This window comes from Oryctolagus cuniculus, chromosome 17, assembly GCF_964237555.1.
Source record: "Oryctolagus cuniculus chromosome 17, mOryCun1.1, whole genome shotgun sequence".
Classification (NCBI taxonomy): Eukaryota; Metazoa; Chordata; class Mammalia; order Lagomorpha; family Leporidae; genus Oryctolagus; species Oryctolagus cuniculus.
In genome coordinates this window covers 17731605-17744981 of record NC_091448.1, presented here as the reverse complement: position 1 = coordinate 17744981, position 13377 = coordinate 17731605, and the positions used below count along the sequence as shown (strand labels likewise).

The following is a 13377-nucleotide window of genomic DNA, read 5'->3' as shown; positions in this document are numbered from 1 at the left end:
TCCCCGGCGCCCCCTGGAGCTGTTCCCACGAGAGCCCCGCCGTTTGGGGCCTGTGGGCCTTCTCCAGGGCTGTTAGCGCGCCTGCCGCGGCTTTGGCTTCTGGCTTCAGTCTCCCCGGGCCGGCCTGGCTCCGGCTCCGGCCCCGGCTCCGGCAGCCCCACGGCACGTCCCGAGCAAACACGACCCGCACAGTGGCTGCCGGGGGTGGGTGGGGTGGGTGGGCCTCCCCCCAGCCCGCAGCAGACAGGTATCTCCAGAGGCCAGGCCGCGGGATTCTTTGTCCACGGGGTGCCTCGGCAGGGGTCTGGTGGAGCCGCGCGCAATACACAGCTGCCGACTGCGCGCCCCGGGGAAGCGCACATCAAAGGGAGCCGCCGGCAGCCAGAGAGGTGGGGGTCGCAGCCCGGGTCTAGGTCCCCGACATTCACACCCACAACAGAGCGCCTCCCACGTGCCACCCCGCGGCCCCGGCTGCTCCCTCGGCCTTCATCCAGAAGACCACCCTCCCAGTGTGGGCGGAGGCCTCGCGGCCCCCCGCGGGGATGCCGTCACCCCGCCCACCCCGGCTGGCCCCGCAGTGGGGTTAACCCTTTGCGTACCCAGCGCCACCCGCGCTGGGGTTCGGGGCGCCCTCCCTGTGCGGGCAGGGCCACTCCTCGGTTCCCACCGGCGGCGCAGGGCGGGCAGGAGGAAGGAAATTAAGCCTGTGTTGAAGGAAGAACACCTGGCGCGGGCGAGGAGCGGGCTCAGGAATCCCCTCCACTGGGGAGCTTTCAAGTAGGGGGAAATCCCCATGCACGCCTCCGTTCTCCGGGGCGCCGCGCGGCCCTGGCAGGTTCCGCTCCCCAGGCGGGCACGTGCGGCCCTGAGCTCCGGGGTCCCACCGCCCACCTCCCCTCGCTTGCCCACCGATGCACACGACCTGCTTCTACACTTGCCTCCTGGAGGAAGCTGGCCCTCGCTGAAGGTCTAGTCCCTCCTATCCCACCCCGGGGCCGCTGGCTCAGAGTTCTCCCAGCGCCCACCTGCTGCCCTCACCTCCTAGGGCCGGCACCTGTGAAATCTTGAGGCGTAGAAATGACCCCACGAGGTCATGTAAGCCAGCCCCTACCTACCAAGCTGAATCCACAGTGCTGTGTTTGGTGACCAGGGAGGGTAGCCCCCCGCCCCCATCAGGAAGACAACTCCGGGGTTCTGGCACTCCTGGTGCGGTTGTGCAGGATTTGCACGCCAGCAGGGTGTTTTCTGATCCGAAAAACACCTGGGAGTCCCGGTGGGAAGGACAGGACTCTGGGCAGGACCTGGCAGGCCTGGATGCATGCGGGGTTTGTGTGGAGGGCTCTGCATTCCCGCTCACCGGCAAACCCACCGCGAAGCCCAAACAGGATGCCCAGAATCAGCCGGGCCCCAGGAGGGCCTCGCCAGGGCTCCCCGTGTCTGCAGCTGCACCAGCCCAGGCCCCCAGCAGGCCGGGGATTTTTTTTTTTTTTTCTGTGCCTCGCAGCTCCCTGGCCCCTTCCCTGCCATCCTCGAACCCTGGCCCAGGCTCCCCACTGCCCCCTCCCCCATGTCTCTGTGTCTCTGAGTCTCTGCCCTCCTCTTGGTCTCTCCCTTCCCTCCTCTCTTTCATCTCAACCCCCTCCAGTTGAGCACCGGGCTAGGAACGCGGCAGAAGCCGTGACAAGCCCAGACGGCTCTCCCGACCCTCGCTGCCCCGGGGCCAGTTCCCCGCGCTCCCCGGCAGCAGCCGCGTGCGGTGAGGGCTCGCGGACCCGCAGGGGCAGCGGGTTCGCCGTGGGCACGCGCGGCCCACATCAAAGGCAGGAATGTCTGGCTCCCGGAGTGGGACTCCCTCCAGCCGCGCCAGGCTCGTGGAGCGCCCCTGAGCCTGGCCTCACCGGGCTCAGGGGCGCTCCTACTCTGTCCCCTTCCTCTGCAGTGCCCTCGGCCGCCTCTCCTGGGCCGGGCTTTCTCCATCTCAGGCTGGGGTGCCTCCAGACCCAAAGGGGTCTGGGTGGGCAGGCGCCCAGGTGATCAGGGCTGAGTTCCCCTAAATCTGACCACAACCTCAGCACCCCTCAGGGCTGAGACCTAATTCCTTGGAAAGAACCCCCCACCCCAGGTGCTCAGGAAGGACTGCAAGAGCGTTTTTCTTTATGGGAAAGGTGGGATCCTGGGACGCGTTTGGTGTCCACACGGCAAGCCCCCAGCCCCCTCACAGTAGAAGGGCCCGGCCGGCAGGAGGGTTGGGTTGGGCCGGTCCGGGGGTCCTGCGGGGCCGCAAGTACCTCCGAGGACTCCAAATGGTGCGGCCCCAAAATCTAAACGGGGCTGCGGGTCTCGGGCTTCGGCCGAGCCCCTGGAGGAGGAGAAAGTGGCCGACTGGGCCGGCAGGAAATGCAAGTGGCCGCCGGTGTCAGCTGCAGGAAATGCAAAGGCAGCAGGAGGTCCCGATACCGATCTGATCCCTGACAAAAGACTCGGATGACACTCGGCTCCGTCCCCCGGCGCCGCCCGCGGCCAGACCTTCGAGCCTCGCAGAATCTTCCGCGCGCCGCCCCGACACCCGGGAGGCGGCTTCCCGCGGGCTCGCGAGGCCGCCTCCGGGGAGGGGCTGCCTTTCCCACCCCCCGCCCCACCCCATCCCACCCCACCCCCGGCCCCGACTTGCCCGAGCCGGGCTTCGGGCAACACCCCTGTGCTTGCTGCCCCCCAACGCCCCCCGCGGGCTCGAGTCCCCCGGGGGTCGCGGCCCCTAGCCGGCCACGGCGGCCGCCCCCCCCGCCCCCACCGGCCGCCCACGTGAGCGACGAGCCAGAACCCCAGCTCCGGGACCCGACCGGCGGGGGGGCCGCGGCGCTGCAGGGCCAGCCCAGGGCCCAGCGGGCCGCGGCCCCCGCCCCCACCGGCCCCGAGGCCCCGCCGTGCCGGGGCGCGGGCTCTGCCCAAGTTTGCTGGGCGATGCCCTGCGCCGAGCCGACTTGTGGGCCGGGCGGGAGGGGCTCGTGATTGACAGGCCGAACTCGAGACTCATCTCTTACCTTAGGCCGCGGGCGCTGATTGGCTGCGCGCTGACATCCTCAGACCCGGCTGCTCCGCGTTGGGCTTGAGAGGGGGGCGGCCGCGGGCGGAGGTGCGCTCCTGACAAGCCCGAAAGTCATTTCCAACCTCAAGTGGACTTTGTTCCAACTATTGGGGGCGTCGCTGCCCCTCTTCATGGTCGCGGGCAAACTTCCTCCTCGGCGCCGCTTCCAATGGAGCCCCACCTGCTCCGGCTGCTCCTCGGCCTGCTGCTCGGTGGCACCAGGGCCCTCGCCGGCTACCCAATTTGGTGGTAAGACTCGCCCGCCGCGCGCGCGCCGCCGACCTCCCCGTCGCGCCCTGGGGAGCCGAAGGGCGCCGGCCGGGGTGGGGGTCGCCTGCTTTCGTGCCCCCTCGCAGCCCCCAGCGCGCCCAGCCCTCCTGGGTCTCCGCGCCGCTGTCGCCTTCGGAATCCAACTCCTGGCTTCTCTGGGAAGCACACCATTTTCCTTGCCACCCGCCGCGGAGCCTTAGGACTTTCCCCATCTCGGGAGGGCTCTGGGTCTCGGAGCCCAGCCCGCTCGCCCAACCCCAGGCTGGGGGCCCTGGAATACCCCCGCTTGCTGGCCCTTGCCTCTCGGGAGGTCCGGCGCCCGCCCCCGGGGCCCAGCCACTCCTCTTCTCCATTTTGGGGTCTTCATGGGCAGAAGCATCCTGTCCCTGCGCTGCCGGCTCCTCCATCCTCCACCGGCGCCTCCATCGAGGGGCTGCATCCACAATAAGCCCCTTCCCCTTGGTCGTGCAGACCCCACCGGCCTCAGGGACCACGGGGCAGGGGAGTGGAGGGTCTCGGCAGGTCTCCCTCTCCACCGCTCTGGATTCATCCCGTGCCTCCAAAGTGCGTATGGGCTTTGCTGCTCCGAGATGCCATTGAATGAGAATTTTATTCATTTCTCGCCTATTCCACCCCAGCCACGGGGGCTCCTTGGACCTGTAGTTGTCCTGAAGGCGCAGGCTTGTTGTTCTTTGCCCAGCACCGCAATTCTCCATGTCACATTCATCCCTTTTGGAAAACCAAAGACTGGAGAGAAAGGGGAGGGAGACGCAGATACAAAAGACATTTCAGTAAATAAGGCCGGGGGACCGGGTGCAGCACCTGGGGGGCTGTGCATGCTTGGGGGCGCCGGCTCCAGGGAGTCCCCTTGTTTCCCAAGCGGCCCCTCGCTACCCCCCCCAACTTGCAGGTCCCAGGGGCCAGAGGGGAAGACGCACAGAAACCAGTTCTCTAAATTACACCCGCCTCTCCCCGGTCGCCAGCCCCCTGCATTCCGGAAAACTTTAATTAAAGAATCTTCCCCCTCCTGGATGGAGGAGAGCCTCGGCCCGGGGCTGGGAGGCGAGGAGGAAGAATTTGGGATCCGTGGGAAGTGGGGCCGCGGCCCCTGTGGTGCGGGTTCGGATCGGGGAGGAGGACCGGCAGGGTGCAGCACAGCCGGCGTGAGCCCCGCTCTCCTTGCCTGCCACCCCCAGCCCAGCCAGCGGCATCTGGGGGCACCCCCACTCCTCCTCCAGTTGTTTGGGGGCATCAGCAGCATTGGTGTCTGGGAGTCTCTGGGAGGGGGCGTGAGGGTGAGAGGAACGGGCCACAGCCCAGGGCTCTGTCTGGAGGGTGCTGGGGTTTGCACACCCAAGGGAAGTCTTTCTTCTGCCCAGCCCACCCTCCCCTGTGGCGCCAGACCGGCCTGAGACCTCCCCGGGGCAACCATGGATTCCGGGGTGGGGAATCGGCCAGTGCGGGGAGGTGGGGTGCCTTTCCGACCCTCTCCCATCCCAGGGCCAAGGCCTTGCTGTCCTTTGCAGATGTAGGGGGAGGGTAGGAGGAGAAGGCTTGCCGCCTTGGAAGTGGCAGGGACCTGAGAAAGAGCCAGGGGCTGGGGTGGGGGGGCGGTCCCCTACCCTGTAAACCGGAGGAGAGTACTTCCTGGGCCAAGGTGGGGATGGGGCTGAGGCTGCGGTGGCGGCAGTGGCAGGGTCTGGTCTGCAATGGGGTCTCCGGAGTGGCTGGATGGGGCCACCGGGCAAACCTGGGAGATGGATACCGGGTCCTAGTGCAGTGCTGCGGGCATGGCTTGTTTGGGGTGGGGGGGGACAGGGACGGCGCTTTGTCTGAGCTGAGACAAGACGTGTGTGTGTATGTGTGTGTGTGTGTGTGAAAGAGAGAGAGAGAGAGGTCGGTCATGAGTGTGTTCATGACTGGGCATGTGTGTGAGTGCGTGAGTGTGCGTGCCTGCACGCGTGGCTTCGTGACCATGTAGGAGGAAAGCCCCACAGATGTCTTTGTGCACGAGCATCACTGCTCGTGGCCATGACCTGGCTGTGCTGTGAGTGTGAGAGTGGGCCTCATGTCTGTGGCCGTGCGAAGGCCCGGCCCCGCTCTGCCTGCGACCCTGTCCCCTCCGGCCGGTGACCGTGGCTGCGCCCGTGGCTGCAGGGCTGTGCTCATGTTTGCAGGCATGGGACCTGTCAGGGGGGAGTGACACCTGAGCTCGGGTGCTTGGTGGGCATTGGTGGCCGTGGAGGGATGGGCGGGCACAAAGCAAGGGTCTCGGGAGGTGGTTGCGGGGGGCACAGCTGATCCGGGTTCCCAGCGCCTTCCTCGGCACCCGCTTGTTCTGCGTTCTGGGACTCTGGCCGCCGGCTCTCCTGTCTGAGGTCCCCTTTCTGTGCTCTGGGAGCTGGCGCAGAGGCCGGTCCCCGTGTCAGGGTCTCAGACCCCCACTCCCACTCTGCAGCCAGATTCCAGTCCTCCCAGCCTCTGAGCCCATCACCCTCTTGGCCCACGCAGCTCAAAGAGTCCCCCGGGGGAGGGGCTCACTGGGATTCTGTGTATGCCACCCCTGCGGGACAGCCCCGCACCCCTGCCCCCCGGAAGCCGACCCTGCTCAGGCCTGTGCCCCAAGAGCTAAAAGGGGCCTCAGACAGACCCTCCTGGAAGCAGGGGCAGAGCTGGGGCTGGGAGTGGTGACAGAGCCCTGATTTCTAGAATTCTCCTTGTCAGTCCCAGTTAGCTCCTGGTGGAGAAACTTGTCTTTCTTCCCCTTGGGGATGGGGGGGTGGGAAATGAACCTATGGCATGAGGGCCTAGCCCAGCGCCTGCCGCATTCCAGAGGGGCCTGCCCGGGTCGGGCGTCCCGGTGACCACTGTGACCGAGGAGCAGGGACCCACCTGGGCCCTGTTGTCTCACCTTCCACTCAGCCACCAGCCTGCCTCGGCTCACAGCGTGGGTGGAAGCCTTTTGCCGAGGACATAGGCAGGGAGCTGGGAAGTAGGACGCCTGAGATCCCCTCCGTCGCCCCAGGACTCATCCCTAGCAGAGGCCCTGCCTCAGTGTCCCCGGCAACCGCCCCCGCCCACTCCCATCTCCACCGGCCCTTCAGAGGCTGGTGAACATGTCCAGTCAAACCCCGTGGGGGTCAGTGGGCTGGGCCCAGGGAGGCACCTGGAGCCTGCCGGGGAGGAAGGCCCCGGGCCAGGTGTTAACACTTGTAACAGGCAGGAATTACAGCCGGCTGGAGCTGAGCTGGCTGGAGACTGTTCATCCCACAGACAGACAGACAGACAGATGGGCAGATACCAGATCGGATGGCCGGGCTTTCACCGGGTGGTCTCCCCCCCCCCAGCACCCCTACCCCTGGGGGCAGGCTTCCCCCTGGGGGAATGTGGAGGGGAAATTGACTGGGGTCTCTTGGGAGTGAGTTAACAGAGCTCCTGTCCATCCCACCCCCATTGTGGGCGGGGCTTCTGTGTCCCAAGGGAGAAAAATCAGTGGCTGATCTGTTGGCATTCTTCTGACAGGATCACATTTGGTTAAAAAAAGGAAAACAGGTCAAACGTTATAATAATACCAAGCCGAGCTGTGCTCTGTCCTTAGAAGAACCTGCTTTAAGGGGTGGGAGGAGGCGTGGGGGAAGGGGCTGCCACCAGGGACAGTCCTCCCAGAGTCAGTCTGCAGCCTTGTCTCTCTAGGGGCCAAGAGGGGAGCCCCGGGTGGAGCCTGGGCCCTCAGCCCCTCAGCCCTGAGCAGCCGCGCCAGGGATATCTGGCCCCCACCAAGGGGACAGGAGCTGGGCTTGGGCGCCAAGTCCTTTAGCAGGCACCTGCCGCTGCCTCCCCGGTGGCCGACCCAGCCAGATCCAACTCTGGCATCTGGGTTCATGACAGGTGGGGAAATGGAGGCAGCCAGCGGGGGTGTGTGTGGCAGCCCCCCCCCCCCGGCTGGCATCTCTCAGCCACTCACTGCACGGGGAGCTGTGGCCCGGGGCTGTCTCGAGACTTGCAAGGGGTCTCCTTGGTCTGGGTAGGAGGTGAGGAGCCTGGGCTCCAGGGGCAGAGGTGACTGCCTTCCGAGCGAGCGGCCAGCGACCCTCGCAGGGACACAGTTGGGACAGAGGAAGATTCTTCCGGCCTCAGGGTATGGGGCCCCTGGGCCGAGGAGGGCCTTTCCCACCCCGGGTGAGCCCCAGGGGCCCCCTAAAGCCCCAGAGGAGGGAGGAGCGGTGGTGGTGCTGCCTTCAGTGAGGCAGAGTGTGCCTGACCCCGCTCCCGGGGTTCCAGGGTCCTGTGTGCTGCAAACTGCTCGGAGCTGCCATGGGGGAACCTGAGTCTGGGTTCTGGCTTTGGCTCCCCCCAGCCCCGCGGGTCCTCCGAGCTTCAAGTCCCCAGGGCTCTGGCGGGGGCCAGCCTGGTCCCTGTGAAGCGTGGATGTCCACGCCTTCAGCCCGGCAACTCCTCCAGATCCAAACGCCAGCACTGGTTGCCCGCTGCTGCCAAGCCAGTCCCCAGACACCGGCCTCGCCAGCCTGGCCAGCCTGGCCCCGCACATTCGCACCTGGCTGTAACCTCGCAGGGCCAGTTCCCCTCTCGAAGCCCCAGTCTGTCTTTCTGTGAAATGAACCTACCTCGCAGGGCTACTGTGAAAATTAAATGAGTAAATGCATGTGCAGCTCTTAAAGTGGTGCTTCTATAAGTACTGTTGAAGGGTTAGCTATTTTACCCGCTCTCTACAGACTATCAGCTAAAGTCCTAAATCCAGATTTGCCTCTTCCAAGAAGCCCTACTAGATTGGCCTCACCTGGCTCTGTTTTCCTCTCTGCAGAGCCAGCTGGTCTCCTAATGCTTGGCACTGGTGACCACGAGCCTGCAGCTTCTTTCTCAAGCAGTGGGCCAGACGAACTTAACCCTCAGCTCCTTGCCTGCCTGGGAAGGCGGGGGGCGGGGATGGACAGGGTGGAGAAGGTGCTCCAGTCTCCCCTAATCCTTTCCCACCCCACCGTCTGCCAGACTCTCGCAGCCTCTGCCATTTCCAGTTGGGACCTGGAGCTACCTGGGGCTGGCCTGGGAGGGGGCGGGGAGCAGGCTCCCAGGGGGCGTGGCGGCAGGGCTGCTCTAGGGGCTGAGAGATGATTCAGAGGGTGATTTATAGACGGAAGGCAGAAAGCTTGGCTCCTAGCTGAGGCCGCTGCTTAATTACATTCTTTGGGGGGCGGAGGTATGTGTGGGGCGGTCTCATCCCTGTGGCTGTCCCGGCTCCAAGCGCGGTCCCTCTTTCTCCTGCTGCCAGAGGGAATTCCCTGCACTCAGCCAGAGAGAGAGAGAGAGAGAGAGAGAGAGAGAGAGAGAGGCTCGCCCAGAAGAGCAGGAACAGGCCCTGGGGTGGAGACGGTGGGAGAGAGGGAGGAGGCAGAGGCCCATGGAGACGGGCTGGGAAGTGGCTGTGCTGGGAGGATCCCTGGGCTCCTCTCTCCACTTCTGGGCAGGTGAAGAGCTAGCGCACCTGGGTAGAGGGTTTCTAGAACCTTCCGAGTGGCAGCTCCAGGGCCCTGTCCTACGGCTGCCTCTGAAAGCCTTCCTTGCAGTTCATTCCTTTTCTGTGGCTTGGTTCTCAGCCCCCCACGCTCAGGCCTGAAAGCCAGTTCCTTGGCGTTGGCAGCCTGCGGTGGGGAGCGCACAGTGGCCTCAGGCCGTGCGGGCGGGGTTGGCCAGCCTGGGTTAGGCTCCTGTCTGCAGCCTGGTCTGTGCTGTTGACTAGCAGGCCCGTTCTGTTGCGTTCCTTGCTGTGTGGACACCTGCAGCCCCAGTGTTCACACTGACCGGCGTCGTGACGCCTGTGCAATGCCACGGGGACGCCGAGAAGCCTCGCTGCTCCATCCTGAGGCTGCACAGGTGCGGGCGGGCCGGCAGTGTCTCTCTGTCTGCCTGCTGCTTGGTTCGCACAGCCGGGGACAGTTGGCAGGGGTCAGGGTGGGGACACTAGACAGCTCCCTGGTTCCCCCTGAGGCGGGCCCTCTCAAGATGGCCTCATTAGGTGTGTGGAGTGAATTCCAGAAATGTCAGGCACACCCATACATCTAGGGGAAGGATGGAGGCGCGGACGCGTGCTAGGGACAGGAAGGGGCAGTGAGGGCGGGGCGGAGGGGCCGGGGGACTGGGCTCAGGTGTGCTGTTGGGCCTCGTGGGGGCGCTGGATAAGCTGCTGACCGTGGGTTTCCAGCTCTGGGGTCTTGCCCTGTTCTACACGCAGGTCACCCTGGAGACTGGCTCTGTGCGGTTGGGGAGGGGCAGCACTGTGTTGTCAAACAGCTGGCAGAGCCCAGGCACGTCCTGAACCTCCCCGGGCCTCGGCTTTCTCACCTGCAAAATGGACGATGATGGTAACACAGCCGCTTCCCCTGCAGGCAAGTGAGCTTTGCAAAAGCTCCCGCAGAAGGTGCCAGGAATGGTGCGGCGGGACCCCGAGACTCTGAGCTGCAGGAATTTGCATTTCTAGCAGAGGAGAAGGGAGGGGCAGGCTCCCTGAGGAGCGAGCAGGGGTCTCAGCTCTGCGGCCAAGTGGCCCCAGGACCTGCCCAGCTTTCCAGGGCCCAGGGCATAGGGCCTGGCCATCCTCCTGGGCTGCTGTAGAGACCGAAGGCCCACAGGCCTGAGCTGGGCCAAGCAGGTCACAGAGCGGCGATTCCGACCAGATGGCAAGGCAGGGGTTTGGGGGAAAAGGGCTCTTCTGAGACCCGCCAGGAAAGGCCTGGTGCCCGGGGAGATGGGTGCAGACCACTGAGCTGGAAACCTGGGGGGACGAGGTGTGTCTGTGCCGCTGAGGGGGCTGGGGGCTGCAGGACCCTGCGCCCAGGTCCGTGGGGCGGGCCACTCTGTGACACCCGCCCCCCGCGCAGAGACCCACTTATCTGCCGAGCCAGGGCCAGCGGCCAGGCATGCAGATCGGGGCTCAGGGTGCTGGTGAGCAGGCCCCGCCCCCACCCAGCGCCTCGCCACTTGTCTTCCTAACTCGCAGTTCTGAGGGTGTCACTCCTCTGCTCTAAAGCCCGTGTCCAGCACGGAGGCTCCGCCTACCTACGCAGCCAGCTCGAGCCCCCAGCGTCCCACAGCCACGGGGAGATGGACCTCTGCCCCCTCCTCGCTCGGGGAGAACGCGCTCCTCAGCTGACCAGCAGGTCAGACGCGTGCTCTGCCCAGCTCGGACCCTGCTTGGCTCGGGTCATAGGGCTGACAGCCCTGCCCTGCGGAGGCCCTCAGGTCTCCCAAGGTGCTGGGACCCTGGATCTCAGCAGGCAGCCTGGAGAGAGCTCCTGTGCCCCTGGGTTTCTCTTTCCTGGGCCAGCTCCTTGGCAAAGATCTCCTATTTGGGTGCTGTTTTCTCTCTCAAGATCACTGCGCGTATCTTGCTTAGGGGCTGAGGCCTTTAGCTCTAAGATCGCCATTGGCAGGACTGGTGCCGCGCATGCGCAGGAAGAGGCCCTTGTGTCGCTGAGCAGGTGTGGTGCACTGATCTGCCCACGCCGCAATCCAGAGCCTGATCCATCCCCTCCTACCCGTGAGGGCACAAGGCGCCGCACGTGCTCCGTGCAGGGAGCCTTGGGGTCTACCTCCTGTGGGGCCCAAAGACTTTTTCCTTCCAGCACCTTCTAGGCCCAAAGTGGTCTCCTTATTTAAGAATTTGCTTATTCATGGTTTGGAGGCAAGATTACCCTTGACCTTCAACTTGAAGGCTGTTACTTTGGTTTTAGGGATGCTGTTTGGGAACCTCTGAGAAGTGTCTTCTTCGGGGGTATGCAGAGTCGCTGGGGTGCTCTCCACACCATCAGGCCGACAGCCGGGACCGGGCTGCTGGCAGTGGTGGCCCTGTGGGCATCTTGCTGCCCCTGGAGTGAAGGGGGAGTGACCTTGGCTGAACCTGGGCTTCCGGGGCCTCACTTTTCTCACCAGGGAAACGAGAAGGAGCTCAGGCAGGGATCTCCATGATGACTTTCAGCTGCTTCCTTTGCACCTGGTCCCCGGCATGCACACACCGGAAAGCAGCTGCACCGGACCCTCTTTCTTGCCTGATCCCACTTCTTGGAGGAGTCTGTCTTTCTTTCTTTCTTTCTTTCTTTCTTTCTTTCTTTCTTTCTTTCTTTCTTTCTTTCTTTCTTATTATTTATTTATTTATTTATTTATTTATTTATTTATTTATTTGAAAGGCAGAGGCAGAAGGAGAGAGAGAGAGAGGTCTTCCATTTACTGGTTCACTCCCCAAATGACCGCACCAGCCAGAGCTGCGCCGACCCGGAGCCAGGAGCCAGGAACCTCTTCTGGGTCTCCTATGTGGGTGCAGGGGCCCAAGGCTTGGGCCATCTTCTGCTGCAACCTCAGGGCATAGCAGAGAGCTGGATCGGAAGTGGAGCAGCCAGGAATCGAACCAGTGCCCATATGGGATACCAGCACTGGCAGATGGCAGCTTTGCCTGCTATGCCACAGCGCCAGCCTCTTGGGGGAGTATTTCTGATAGATAATTTTTCACTTGATTTTTGCAAGTCAACATGCAGCTCTGTTCCTCCCTAAGGAACGAGCACACTTTCTCCTTTTTGATCAAGTGTGCTGCCTTTATGTGCTACTATTGGGAATCCCAGAGTTCAGTCCATGCTCCTGCATGGCCTTAAACTTACAGCTGCGCCCTTGTTCCGGCAGTGGCCTTGAATGGCACGTCTGTCTGCTCCTTTACCTGGACCTTGCCTTTCTGTGTTCCGTTTGCCTTTCATCTGCTGGGGTTTGTGTTTTATGCTCCTTGAGGGCAGGCACCAGCCTTGTATTGTGTGGGCAGCTCTTTGTCTGTACCTGTCAGCTGCTTCCACTCCTTTCTGGAAAGAGGCAGGCACACAGGACGGGAAAGCAGAGTAGACATTGCCCTGTCGGGGAGGGGCCCGGCTGGCTGCCCTTCGGTTGGGAGAATCCCGTGGTTTTCTTTAGCATCAGCCTGTCTGGAGCCTACAGAAGTCTCGTGTTCAAGAAAGTCGCCATCCTTTCCTTCCCTCATGGTCTGCTCCTTCTAACCGGACAACAGCACCTGCTGTCTCTCCTGGGAGTCTCTCTCCAGCCAATGGCCAGAGGGAGGCCCAGATGGCACAGGCTGAGCAGCAGGGCCCTCGCCACCGGCTCAGGCCCTTCCCTGGCTCCCAGCACGGCTGGAGCCTCAAGGTGGCGTGGAGGAGCATGGCCAGCGAGGGAGGACCTGGGGCCTCCTGGGTCCTGGCCCCTCTCAGCTGCTTCTGCCCATGGACAGCGCCTCTAGAGAGCCCTGGTCCTGGTGCCTGCTTTGAGTGGGCTCACAGAGTGCCCGACCCCGTGTGCCAGGTCCTCCGTCCCACCCACCTGCAGCATCTGCAGGGAGAGCTTCCAGGGTCTTTCTTAGCCACCTGTTAAGAGAGGGGTCCATGAACTCGGGACGCACTGTCCTCAAAGCCAGAGCAGCTCCATCCCCGATTTGCCTGTGAGGGGACTGACGCGCAAACAGCCCCAGCGAGTAAGGAGCTAGGAAGGTGGTGGGGTCCAGGCTTCAACAGGTGGCAGGCAGCCCGCGGTCCGTGCTGCGCCCGCGTCCCAGGACTCGGCCTGCCGGTCACTCCGGGAGACGGCTACTCTTGTTATCCCCATTTCACAGATGGGAACCTGAAGCTTTGGGAGGGCGTCTCCCCAGCCTGGGGCTCCTCAGCTGGTGAACCGTGACACAGCGGCCCCGAGCCAGGTCCAGCAGGCCTCACGGACCCTTGGACGTCACCCCCTGTCACCGTGGCCAGGAAGACCTTCCTGAGGTCTGACTGAGGTCTCTCCCTACTCTCAGGGCTGTGAAGGTCACTGCAGGTTGTGGGGCCGCTCGCGAGGACCCGCTGCGTCTCTCTCCGACTCTGCTCCCCCAGGACGATGGAGGGTGCAGCTTCTGCGCACCTTGGTCCCTGCCCTCTTCCTCTTCTGACCTCTCTCCGGCTTCCTGATCCCTTGCGTGCACTGTTTGCCTTTAGCCTGGGCAA

General features: G+C 64.0%; 1 protein-coding gene across 1 annotated transcript in view; it reads left to right on the top strand.

Moving 5' to 3' along the window:
• Positions 1-3110: 3110 nt before the first annotated feature.
• Positions 3111-13377, top strand: part of WNT3 (Wnt family member 3) — a 35292-nt gene continuing 25025 nt past the window's right edge. The window contains exon 1 of the mRNA XM_051825040.2: positions 3111-3334. Within this exon, the coding sequence (XP_051681000.1) occupies positions 3255-3334 (80 nt within the window). The 5' untranslated portion in view covers positions 3111-3254. The remainder of the gene's footprint in view (positions 3335-13377) is intronic.